Source organism: Alosa sapidissima, chromosome 17, assembly GCF_018492685.1.
Source record: "Alosa sapidissima isolate fAloSap1 chromosome 17, fAloSap1.pri, whole genome shotgun sequence".
In the NCBI taxonomy this organism is placed as follows: Eukaryota; Metazoa; Chordata; class Actinopteri; order Clupeiformes; family Clupeidae; genus Alosa; species Alosa sapidissima.
In genome coordinates, this window is record NC_055973.1 from 23,185,366 (window position 1) to 23,198,463 (window position 13,098).

General features: G+C 40.2%; 3 protein-coding genes across 5 annotated transcripts; all 3 read left to right on the plus strand.

Annotated features, from left to right (window-relative positions):
* Positions 1-872: 872 nt before the first annotated feature.
* LOC121688115 lies at positions 873-4,233 on the plus strand. 3 transcript variants are annotated; one of them, XM_042067495.1, is made up of 5 exons: positions 873-998; positions 1,856-1,909; positions 2,245-2,533; positions 2,984-3,196; positions 3,832-4,233. In XM_042067495.1, the coding sequence occupies exons 2-5, from the start codon at positions 1,874-1,876 to the stop codon at positions 3,912-3,914; spliced, it is 621 nt and encodes a 206-aa protein (XP_041923429.1). In that variant the 5' UTR covers positions 873-998; positions 1,856-1,873; the 3' UTR covers positions 3,915-4,233. The 3 variants fall into 3 exon arrangements, with proteins under 3 accessions (XP_041923429.1, XP_041923427.1, XP_041923428.1); XM_042067493.1 differs by having other exon boundaries at positions 2,984-4,233; XM_042067494.1 differs by lacking the exon at positions 873-998 and adding an exon at positions 1,520-1,534 and having other exon boundaries at positions 2,984-4,233.
* A 3,080-nt stretch (positions 4,234-7,313) lies between these two features.
* On the plus strand, positions 7,314-9,569 carry mrps17 (mitochondrial ribosomal protein S17). Its single transcript, XM_042067774.1, has 3 exons — positions 7,314-7,437; positions 8,713-8,857; positions 9,188-9,569. The coding sequence occupies exons 2-3, from the start codon at positions 8,735-8,737 to the stop codon at positions 9,479-9,481; spliced, it is 417 nt and encodes a 138-aa protein (XP_041923708.1). The 5' UTR covers positions 7,314-7,437; positions 8,713-8,734; the 3' UTR covers positions 9,482-9,569.
* Positions 9,570-11,300: 1,731 nt separating this feature from the next.
* Positions 11,301-12,342, plus strand: LOC121688520. The gene is made up of 2 exons (XM_042068158.1): positions 11,301-11,970; positions 12,133-12,342. Exons 1-2 carry the CDS (start codon positions 11,380-11,382, stop codon positions 12,274-12,276), a joined length of 735 nt encoding a protein of 244 aa, XP_041924092.1. The 5' UTR covers positions 11,301-11,379; the 3' UTR covers positions 12,277-12,342.
* Positions 12,343-13,098: the final 756 nt, after the last annotated feature.

The window sequence follows — 13,098 nt, forward strand, 5'->3', positions numbered from 1 at the left end:
GAGACCACCATCTAGCTGGGCCAGGCTAGATGGTGGAAGAGAGCGCCGCCTGAAGTTGTGCGTGATTTTGACTCATTACAGAGATTAATATCTAAAACTTCGCCGATTTTTGGGAGATGGCACGTTAAACATAACTTTCAGCCTATGTTGAACATATCTACAGTATATTTGAATACCATGGCCATGCCATACCATAGCAAATAATTCCCCAAACAGAATGCTTTGCCATGGACGTCAGTCTATATAGGCTACTACGGGCATAGGCTACTAAGTCCATTGGATCATGTAGGTCTCCAAAGCCTCCCAGAACATGAACATTTACACACGTACTCACACAAGTGTCATGATGCAGCAATGTCTCCCTCTGCATCTGAGGTTCTGATCTCGAGCTGACATTATCAATCGCTTGGCACCTTGATGCAAGCTGAACTGTGTTTGATAGCCCTCCATCTCTACATCCGCTGATAAAATGTGATCACCAACACCGCGTGCCAATATGTATCAGGTCACCCCTTTACGCTTGTGGTTCACCCCAACAAAAACGGTAATAAAAAAAAAGGCAAAAATCCAATATTAACTGAATTTTACTTTTGTTTCCAATCCAGTTTCTGTTTTTTTCTTTATCTTGCGTGATTAATGACACATGTAGAAAATAGCAGCAATTATCTATTTGCTGACCAGTTAAAAAAATTGAAAATTGGATTATTGAACACATTTTTTAATTGGATCAGATGGATGGAGCAAATAGAATAAAGCACTGAAGCGTTACACGGACCACATCAGCATTGAATTATATTTTATTATCAGTGAATGAAACAGTTATGTGAGGTTATGTGAAGTTGTAAAACCCATTGTGTCAACAACAACCTGCTGTACAGTGTACTGAGCCGGCCGGTGGATCCGCCTCTGCAGCCAAGCAGCCTCAGCTCTCTGTAACATAAAGATCGACTTTATGCAGACTGCACGACAGCAGAAAGATAACCCATCTTAATTTGCTGGTAAGTTTTATATGCTAACGTGATTTTCATGTATGTATGTCTGTTATTGTCATGTTCAGACACCTTATAATTATGTGGTAGCGTCTTATCCGGGTAATCTAATGTAATAATCAACGATGAATTAGGTCTCTGTAGGTCTACCATTGTCAACATAAATCAGCTGTCAGTGATTTAAGTCGATTTGTTTATATTATATTTATGAAGTGGATATCATATCAATAGGGGGGGGGGCTAGACAGTGTGGACCGGACTACTTTCACTTTCATGTTTGAAAAGGGCGTTGTCTTTTGCAGTCTTTAAGGACTTAACACGTATATATATATATATATTCAAGTAAAGTGTAACCGTCTTTATAGGCAGAGTCAAAGCCAATTGCCATATTGTACTTAAAATTGATTTTCTTGCTCAGATATGCTGTCAGGATCTGGCCTGGACTGTTGACTTTGTGTCACCCTGGTGGCCAGTCTGTGTATTGTTTTCTGTCATGTGCTCTGTGTAACCTGTCTGCTGTCACCTGTCTTTGTCTCCATATGTATGTATGTATGTACGTATGTACGTATGTATGTATGTATGTAAGTCTTTAAATGTTAAGTTTGTGTAAAGAATAAATTGTGTTTGTCCGTAATTCTGCCTGGAGGAGTCTTGCGCTTGGGTCCTATCTGCCTACCCTGACACATGCATAAGTGTGTGTGAAAGGGTGAATTGTTGGTGGTGGAGCTGAACATTGCATTCTAGTCAAACCAAGGGCAACATTTTAGGGTGTAAAAACAAGGAAAACATGTTTAGTTTATCTAATACTGACTGACTAACTGACTCCTGTGTCTCTTTCACAATAACTTTCACTTCCTTTCATTTAGATTCACTGAGGTTGGGCGATGCTATCATTGGCAACTAACAGCAATTTTACTGAGGTATGTAGACCAGTATGTGTTTGGAATTGAAGCCTTTCTGAGGAAAGCCATCACGTAAAATAATTAGGCTAATTATGGAAATAGCTATTTGAACTGAAACTATAAAGAGTTTGGTTTCAAAGCTATATCTCCATTTTTAACATTAAAAAGTCATGTTATTTCAGGTAATATCACTGAAATTGCAGTTGTGTTGTTTTGATTGAGTAAAGATAAATCAAATAGCAATACCCAATTGTAGTTGAACTGAAATTACTTAAAATAAATGATTCATGAAAATTCATTAAAATGGCGGATATAGCGTTTTGGAACAAAACTCTTCATATGTTCTTTTTCAGGGACAGTTTGTGAATCAACCAACTATGGCCAGTACTGAAAGCCATGTGTGGGTGGGCTTCATAGAGGGCCTTCCAGTGGTCAGCTCTGTAAGAGAAGCCGTGGAGTGGGTCCTGGCTGTGGCTGCAGATGACTTACCTTTGGCCGAAGAGAAACTGAAGGTCATCACTGCCAGGCTTGAGGAGGGGGACAAGCTGAAAGAGTTCAAGTCTCTTCGGAGTTCGTCAGGATATTCCTCTGACAGCACATCTGCCAGCTCATCAGCCAGCCTGCCTTCAATGCATGTGGAAAGTACGTTTTTCTCTACTGACCAATGTGATAAGTGTTAGAGATACTTTGTATCCACATTTACTGTTAGTTTTGTTCAGCTGGAATTTAGGGGGCAGCCGTGGCCTACTGGTTAGCGCTTCGGACTTGTAACCGGAAGGCTGCCGGTTCGAACCCCGACTGGTAGGCACGGCTGAAGTGCCCTTGAGCAAGGCACCTAACCCCTCACTGCTCCCCGCTGTTGTTGTAGGCAGCTCCCTGGGCCGGCATTAATGTGTGCTTCACCTCACTGTGTGTTCACTGTGTGCGGAGTGTGTTTCACTAATTCACAGATTGGGATAACTGAGACCAAATTTCACTCACGGGATCAGAAGAGTATATATACTTGTACATACTTACTAAATATCCATTTGCGTTCATATTGTTATAGCAGATGTATGGACAGGTCTGATTGTGTCTGCTGTTTTATTTCAGGTATTCCTGAAATGGACCTGATGGCCCACATAGTAGCAGTGGGCCAGAAGAACAAAGGGAAAAAAGCAGATGAATCAGTACAAGACAGGGCTCGCAAAAAGGAAGTGCAAGAAGTTCAAGATGAGACACTAAAGAAAATTCGCCTCATCGACAAAACATATAAGTTCCCAGAAAATGAAAGGCTTGATGATTATGGTCAAAGGTCTGGAAGGGGTGAGCATGTCATCAATAATAATGTCATTAAGATTTACCGTAAAGTTGTAAGGGAGCACTTCAACCAAGACATCGATATGGCCTGCCCCCTTGATGATGACACAGCAAACGCCATTATGTATGAGTTAGTGGTACATTTTGATATAGGCGAACTGTATATCAACGCTAATGCACTGATATATGGTGAATACTGTAGGAGATTTAAGGAAGCTTCTAAAGCTTTCCTGACAAATAATAGTCAAGAAAACAGGAAGCGTGTGGATAACATTGTACATCACATGAATGAGGAAAGGAAAGAGGCTTATGTAGATCCATATGCTAAGGCAAAATGGATTGGAAATCAGGAGAGAAGAAGAGATCGATTTCAGGCAATCAGAAATAAAGTTGCAACCATGTTCAACAACTGGGCTGAATATTTTGCCAAAGTTAAAGATGGACTAGACGGACCGTCTAGCCGCACTGTACAGTAGGAAACAGTTTGGGAATGTATGGCTTGTTATTGCTATTTCATATTGAAGACTAGGAATAAGGGGCTTATAGTTGTATGTGCATATATTCAAAACCAGTTAGAATGTATAGAAACATGTATCGGGACATAGCTACGTAATTTATTAGTTACTTGCTTAACCCTGTAGGCCTCTACAAGATCAGTGTGCAAGTGAGGACAAACATTCTTCTTCCAAAACTGGGGTCAGTTGTCTCTGTGGAAAAAGTGTAACGCATAATATTAATTTAGTTTAATATTCTGTGAGCCTAAACATTCTGTGTTCCTTCACTTCACTATGATGCATGGAAAAAATGTTTTCATACTAATATGAAATTATACATAATCTTTAGGCATTAGTGGACAATAGGATATAATGTTTAGGCATTAGTGACAGATGCAGATAATAACTTGTAACCGCATATGACATCTTTTGGTGAATGCAATTGTTTATTTGTTTGTTCAATTATTTCTGGCAAATGTGAATTGATATTTGTGATATTCTGTTACCTTTGTTTAAACAATAAAGGTGGTGTGATATGGTCATTAAATGGATGAGAGGTGCCTGACATCTCTATTATGCTATAGCTTGATAGCAATATTTTTACTGGAGACTGGAGTCCGGACGATGGAAAATCAGGAAACAGGCTTTTATTATTTTCAATGATGCGCAATTGCGCATCAAGGGAGAGACACAGCTTCACCCAAGGGTTTCACCAGTATCTCTACTGAACAGGAGAATATCCTTAACCTAAATATGTTACAGACAAAAAGAGGAGGTGGGGACGTGGCCTCCATCAGGTAACACCATCAGGTCTGGTCACCCTTTGTTCTTTAATTAAAACTAATTTAAAATGAATTTAAATTCACTTGAAAATTTGAAATTGCTATGGTTTTATTTATTAAATTTTGCAATTAACGGTTAACTATATGCATCATTAAAAATCTCAACTGTACCAGGTACTGTCTCAACTGTACTCCATATGGGTACAGATGAGACACAGTTGAGACAAAAATGCACCTTATGAGCTAATTATGGAAAATATAAACTACTTATTATGGGTATAATTGATTGATAATATCTTAGTCTACCAGCTAAGGAAATGGCATGTGGAATTTCTTGTTTGAATTTGTATGAGCAAAAAGTATCTCAACTGTACTCAGTCAGTGGCAAGTGCAGAGTGCAAAGGAACGCATCGGTTTCCATTCATGCAGGCTCCATCGTGGTGCGAGAGGAACAGAGGGGTCTGGTAGACAGTTCTGGGAAAGTCTCCATGTCATAGGCGTCATCCAGGCAATGAGGCAAAAGAAAAGAACCCTGCAGTGTCCAAAGGGTGGGACCTGGACACACACACACACACACATACACACACACAATGCATCAAGAACCAAATGGTTTCAGGAGCTCACCCGAACACTGCACTTGCAAGGCATGATGTGTGGAGTTGCTGTCCCTTCACACAAGGCAAACACATCATTTGGTCACTCAAAGGAGGAGTGAGGTACTGTGTACTGTGTGAGCTGTAAGTTGTGGTAGTAGTGGTGTTGCTCTGGCGGGGGGGATGTGTATGTGTGTGTGTGTGTGTGTGCATATCCACATTGATGCCAAGCAGAAGGGGATCATGGTCTTTAAGCTGTGGCAGTAACGGTAATGTTCTTGTTGGTGTGTGTGTGTGTACCCACCCTGATGATGAGCGGAAGGGGATCATGGTCTGAAAGCTATGTCAGTGGCAGGGGCGCTCTGGCTGAGGTGTGTGTGTGTGTGTGTGTGTGTGTATGTCAGTGGCAGGGGCGCTCTGGCTGAGGTGTGTGTGTGTGTGTGTGTGTGTGTGTGTGTGTGTGTGTGTCAGTGGCAGGGGCGCTCTGGCTGAGGTGTGTGTGTGTGTGTGTGTGTGTGTGTATGTCAGTGGCAGGGGCGCTCTGGCTGAGGTGTGTGTGTGTGTGTGTGTGTGTGTGTGTGTGTGTGTGTGTGTGTCTGTGTATCAGTGGCAGGGGCGCCCTGGCTGAAGTGTGTGTGTGTGTGTGTGTGTGTATGTGTGTGTGTGTGTGTGTGTGTGTGTGTGTGTATCAGTGGCAGGGGCGCCCTGGCTGGGGGATATGTATGTCTCCTCCACTGGTTCCCCCACTGAATGCAGCTCCTCTGGACAGGAGATCAGTCAGGAATCAGTGAACCTACTCTGCTTCTGGAGGGGGGAGGGAGAGGGAGACAAGTTCAATGCTCTTCATTAAACCATTGCCCATCTGCAGCACTTCGGGAGGCTAAGAGAATTCAAGATACCAACAGATCTGCTGAAGACCTCCTATACTGCCACAATAGAGTCTGTTATTTCTGGAAACTGATCACTCCATGGTGTGGCGAGAGGAAATCTCAGGATAAGATGGCCCTGGCTGAGCCCTGTATGTCCTGGAGTGATTTGATGCACCAAACAAATGACCAGGACTGGACTATATGGGTTAGATCTAATACTCATTTAGTGCACACTCAGGACCCTGATGTTCCATGTTGGGCACTGCACAGGAGGCGGCCTAGGCCTTATGAAGTCCCCCAGCAGTCCGAGACCCCAAGGGCATTGGCCCCACTGAACCTATGCATATTCTGGTCAATCCTGTGTAATTATGCAAGTGACATTTCTTGAATCTTGTTTTTCTTCTTTAAGTATCACTGTTAGACTTCTAAAGTTGCCATTTGCCAGTTTCTTTTCCCCACAGACATTTGAAATTGATGTTAGTCCAACCCATGAACATGATAGGCTATGATTCATTGTGAGATGGCAGATTTTTCTTCAGGTTGCCGTTTTTCGAGATGATCACGTTTTTCATATGCAGAAAGTTGTAGGCCTATTGATCAGCAATAACCAACACACGCCAATTCGCATAGGCTAGACTAGAACTACAATCAATTAATCCACTAAATCTATAGGCCTACACTTGCCCAGAGCTTCGTTCAGCATTCACTCAGTCTGCTGCAGACATAAATGCTATGATTTTAATTTCAAACAGATCAACAATGTAATATGTCTTTTCTTTCATACCTTAGGCCTACCTTATACTACAGTCGGCCTACTCTCGCTTGTCCAACATGAAAGGGACCGAGATGTCTACTACCTGACCGATCTTACCTGTCCACGCTAACTCGCATCCCATGGTGTCTTGAGCGGCCGATTTTAAAACGCCCCTGTGGGAATTATTTCTTTCTTTAGTTGTAGACTTTTTACTTTTAGAGCTAGCCTACTTTTGCGTTCGCTGGTGATATTTTTGCGTTCCTATCTTTTACTGTCTATGGTTCCCTCTCAATACCTTTGGCATTACATTTGGCATACAAGGGAATGCAAAACTATGGCCAGGGAGCGCAACATTATTGAAAAGGAAATACTGAAGGACACAAAAACTTAGCAAGGAACACAATGGAATCTAAAAAACAAAACAAAAAAAAAAAAAAAAAACACCATGTCTTCCCGCGGGCACTGTTATAGCCTGCATGTTTTGGAGATATTCAGACATTTAGACAATTTGACATTTAAAATGAAAAAACTATTTGCGCTACATCCGGGAAATATAAATGGAAGAAGCCATCCTTTCGCATCTTTCACAGAACCGTTCTTGCAGTAAAAGAAAGGTTCTTGCCAGACGCAAAACACTATTTGTCACTTGCCGTTGCCCGTAATTACGTCATCAGCAAGCGTCCAATAGTTCCTTGAAGCAAGAAGTCCAATGTGGCGGTGGACTGACTGGCAGCTTGACCTTCGTTGCGTATTAAGTAAGCCTTTGAAATAAGAAACTATCATCTGTACTGCAGTTAATTGTTGTTATGACTTCATTACATTTCGTGTTGATAGGTGTGTTGGTTTGATACGAGGTAAATTGTCGCTTGGACTTAGCCGGGAAGCCATTACTGTCAGGTCTAACGTAGTGCATAACCTGCTGTGAGTGCGATATTTACTTTGTTTGAATAAAAATATACTGAACAAATTAATGACTTAACTTTGTTAACTGCGTTCACAATTTCCTTAACAGAAAATCTGTTTTAATGCTGTGTGCACTGAGAGGAAATGATGACTTTACGTCGACGTAGGCTACTTGAAAATTATATAGACATTCATTTCAGTTCTAGAAATTATTTTCATAATAGCTACAGAAATGTTGTCTTATGAAAATGTCCCAATTGTTCTAGTATTTGAGGAATTCCAGTTGTTATTAGTTAACTGCTCTTACACCATCTTCATAAAGAATCAACTGGATATCCCGAGAACTATACAAAGTAGTCACATTTTTCTCAAAAGTTATTGGCCTGTTGAACTAATGTGAGTTAATGGCAAATTAATCAAAGGCATTTTGCAGAAGCATACAACATTCCTATAAATGTACAGTTAGATACTAAGGTTTACTAGTGATCCAACTGAACAGGAAAATATGAATGTGCAGAATGTAGTTGATGAGTTTCAGTCTAAACTGAGTTCATGGTTATTGCGAGACATTAACTCACTGAGACTTTTTGTAGTTGGGTCATTCCACGTCAATTCAACCAGGGCCCATGCACTTAGGTCTCAAAAAATTCAGAAAAAATTACCAGGTGTACCTATGTTATCCAGGAGACACACTGTATAATTACTTTTTATGTAAAATCAATACTTTCCAAGATACAGCCAGTTTTACAGGGGGAGGGGGGTGTCGATTTTGTTCAACCTCTTTTTTTTGTCAAAGTTCACAAGCGCATAGCACAAGAACTAAACCATGTAGGAGGCTCACATTTTGAATGCCGGTACATAAATAGGAATAGTAGGTAGCAAAATTGTCACATTTGGTCTGGATGATCCTGCATGGTCATAGCTTTGGTTCACCTAATCTAGGCCTCTCTTATGTTCAATCAAATTGGCTTTGCCCACCCATTTGAACATTTCTGGCTGGCATGCCACTGGTTTGTATGCATGCATGCATGCAAAAAAAGAGTTTTACGTTGACACGGTTCATTTTGGGGAGGGTTATAAAAATGTTTCTAGTTTGACTGATCTATTTGTTTTGCTCATATGTTTAGCCCTCTACACCACAGAGGAGAGATGTCTGTGAAGCAAGCGTCTGTCCACGCAAAATGGGTCATCGGTAGAGTAATTGGCACAAAGATGGCAAAAACGGCCAAGGTCCGTGTCACGAGGCTTGTTTTGGACCCCTATCTTCTTAAGGTAAAGTATAATCCTGTTAGCTGCACATCTTTTGTTTATTTTATCATTAAGGACGTTTACTGTGTTTTGTATCGACCTCATGAACCTTATACGTTATGGTTTGTATATTGTAGTATTTGTTTATTTTTTATTAGGCTATTGATTGAATTGATATTGTTGTTTATCATCGCTATTCTCCTTAATGTAGTCTTACCAACTTTTTAAGTTGTTTACTGTTAAATTCAACTATTGTATTGTTGTTATTTGTATGTCACTTTGGACAAACGCGTCTGCCAAATAAATCCCATAACCATAACCATAATCTTATTGTTATCTTTCTTCCCCTGACAGTATTATAACAAAAGGAAGACATACTTCGCACATGATGCATTACAGCAGTGTACCGTGGGTGACATCGTGCTTTTGAAAGCTTTACCCGAAAAGAGGTCAAAGCACGTAAAGCATGAACTTTCAGAAATTGTGTACAAAGTTGGCAACGTCGTTGATCCGTTAACGGGAAAGAAAGTAGCAGGCCGCAGGTTCCTGGAACCCTTGACAGAATCTGCAGAATCGACGGAGGAGTCACTGACAGAGAAGCTAAAAGAACTGAATATTACTGCCTCTTCAACTAGTGCAAGCTCTTAATTTTGTCAGATTTTGTTATTGTTATATCCTTATTTACTGTATGAGATGTTCTGTGTTGTATGCCTTATTAAATCAAGTTCAAGTTCAAGTATAGTTTATTGTCATGTACTCATAAAAGGAATTATCAGTAATGATATTCTTATGCTCAAGAGCCAACTCAACTTTAAAGAATAAATTAAAAGTAGTAACTTGAAAGGTATAAATTCTGTGTGTGTGTGGGGGGGGGGGGGGGTGGGGTGGGGTAAATGTGTTGATCTAAATATTTCATTTAGAATTGGACAGCTTGGAAGTTGTTTCCTTTCTGTTCTTATCAGTAACGGTGTCCTGTTTATATGTCAGCTTTTACACAAGCAAACACATAGAGGAGTGTCCAGTTTAGGCATCCAATTGTGGGAAAAAGAGCAGATTCATCTTCTGATTCTACCTTTACATTACTGTGGTAGAGGTAATTAAACACCTGCATTAACACATCTTAAAAATACATAGATAAATAAATAACTTTGTTGTATACAGCACCCCCCATAATTATTGGCACCTCTGTTAAAGTTGACTAAAAACAGGTAAAAATAATAAATAATGTATTGTAATCTCACAATGAAAACAATAAGAAAAAATCGAACCTTGAATTTTTATTTAAGAAAAAGCCTTCCTTTGCCCATAAAATAGCTTGTAATATTCTCCTATGGTACAACATAAAGTAGGAGAATACAAAGCAAGGGATTCAAGACCATTCATCTTTACAAAATCTCCCCAGTTCACCCAGATTCCCAAGTCTACACTTGTGCATTCTCTTTGACTCACCCCACAGTTTTCCTATGGAGTTTAGATCAGGGGATTAAGATGGCAATAGCCGAAGCTTGCTTTTGTGTTTAGAAAAACAATTTTTGTTTTGGTTCATTGACCTGATGAATGATCAGCCTTAACCCAGTTTTAGTGTTCAGGTTTTGAACTGTGAAAGTGTTCAGGTTTTTCTTGGAGTTCATGATACCAGGCAGCTTAATGCTGTAAGGTTCCCAAGGCATTTGGGGCGAAAAACAGCCCCACAATATCACAGCTACTCCACCATAATTCTCATTAGGAACGGGGTTCTTTTCAATATAGTCATTCATCTATATACAGTACAGGCATGGTGTGGAATTCATATATCTTTACAATACACAATAGCATAATAATAAAGTACTCAAATGCTCAGCTGAATTACTGTTACATTACTGTGACTGTACGTTGAATATATTAAATGCAGTATATTCGGCTCCTCTGTGCAAAAAAAGACAACTACTTGTTACATGACTGATCAGTTTTGTAGTTTCAGACTTTTGGAGAATGCCACATGGCACACACACACACCACATTGATTTCAATGTTCTGAATAAATGCAAGTGCTCAAGGAATGCAGCATTAGCATTATTATGTAGTATTAGCATGTCATTGTGTTTATATTATTGATTGAATGGGCATTATTGTTTTATTATTGCCTTTCCCCTCATTTTCATTGCTTATTTTTATTAAGCTATTGATTGAATTGATATTATTGTTTATTATAACTATTCTTCTTATTATATTTGACCAACATTCTAATCTGTTCCCTGTTCAATTTTAAATATTATTATGTTGCTTTGTATTTATATGTCGCTTTGGACAAAGGCGTCTGCTAAATCCATAACCATAACCATAGCATGACTGAAATAAAACTACTTTTCTTGTGAACATTCTAAGAATCATGTATTGTGATGTCATAGAAAATCTGCCTGTCATCAAACTCTATATTGCAGCAGCACCATGGAAACGAGTTCTAATTCGAACAGAAAACACAGTGAATTTTCATATTTCACTTTGCTTTGTAGAGTGTGGTTGCTTTTTGAGTTTGCTCATTCATTTGTTGTGTTTTATTGCTCGAAATGGCTTCGAAACGCCTCACCATCATTGTGTTGGTGTGTGCCCTGTGCTACCTTGAACCAGATTTAACTGGTTGGATTGTTTCAAAACCTCTAGCACCACCCGAGCAGTGGGCCAGTACTCCCGGCATTTCACCGAATCCCTTCAGTGCGCTGACTCAATTCGCCCTGCAACTGATGGTCAAACAGGAACAGGATGCTCATAAGAGAGTCAAGGTAACCCCAGTTAGACCCACGGATGCTGAGCCCTGCTCCATGGAGCACACACTCCTCATGAGAGGACCATTCATGGTGGTGGAGGACCTGCTGTTAGAGAGAGAGCACAGAGAAAACATCCTGCATTTCACAGGCAAAACAGATGAAGTGTTTCAGAGAAGCAGAGTCAGCCAGACCAGAGCTAACAGCCAGAGTCCTGAGGTGAAGAGAGCAGGGGAGGGGTCTCTCCCAGGGACAGCCGTGAGAGAAGCTGTTCACAGAGTGGAGACAGAGACTAGGAGACCTGGTGCCATTGTATGGGTGATCTCCTTTCACCGCATCTGTCTGCTGGTCACCTTGGGCCTCTTGGCCAGGATCACCATCCGGATACTTCTGCAGGTAAAAACTCAAGGCAGAGGAGAAGGAGGAATGGGGAAAAAAAAGGGTGATTAGGTTTAAGATGGAGTCCTGAGTGTCTATCTTTGTTGTAGTTTGGAAAACCAAATGTGTGAGATAAATTATTGTATGATGTTTTCATGACGTGACCTCATTCTCTCGCAGAACACAAATGCGCCAGAGGAGTCCAAGTCTGAGGGACAGAAAGGGTCGAATCTGCCTAGCACCTGCACCATCACTGTGCCCCAGAACAGAGCTGGTCCTCACAGGAGAAAAAGGAGAGGGGTGCGGAGCTGCAAAGACTGCTAAGCTTTCACCTCTGCCCATCGACATATAGTTTTAAATTTAAAACATTATTAAACTGATTATTTTTCATGTGTTATTTTTTTAAATGGAGTTATGAAGAAAGTTTTGTTCAATTTTATATACTGTACAGTAATACTTTCCATTTTTGATAGGGGCTGCTTAGAAAAATGAATAGCTTTCAACCCATGCAAGGGGTTTTACATAGCCTAATGAAATTCAAAACAAAAAACTCACAATTGTTTAAATTTTTTAAATTTCCAGTTTACACAGAATACACACTGTATATCTGTGGTGTGAAACAATCATGTACTCCAAACCCACCTAAAGTGTTTCTTGCCAAAGACCGCAATTTTCATATAATCTGACAATAGACCACACTTCCAGACAGAGTCACTATACCATTCAGTAAATCCTGCCGTATACATTTGTGATTAAATGACTGGAAAGGCTTTTACCTAGCATGCCCTCTAATCTATTAGCAGTGAGGTCACTTCTGAAGATTTTTTGGGGAACTTGGTGACCCCAAGATGATACCTTTTTCTGTAACTCTCCAACAGTGGTTCTATATGGATCTTACCATCTTTCATACTGTGCGTGGAGGCAAGATAACCATGGGTCTTTGTCCAAGCATGTTTGTCACATTTCAAATTGATTAGAACCTTTTAATTGTAGTTTTAACGGTACATATTGGTATTTTCAGCAAAGTACCTTGTTTTTTATAGCCATTTTCTGACTTACAAATGTCAAAACACTTTCTTCTTATTTAAATTTACATCCTCTTGTCTTTCTGATGTTGAAAAATGACTTGGTATTTAGTCTCGGTGT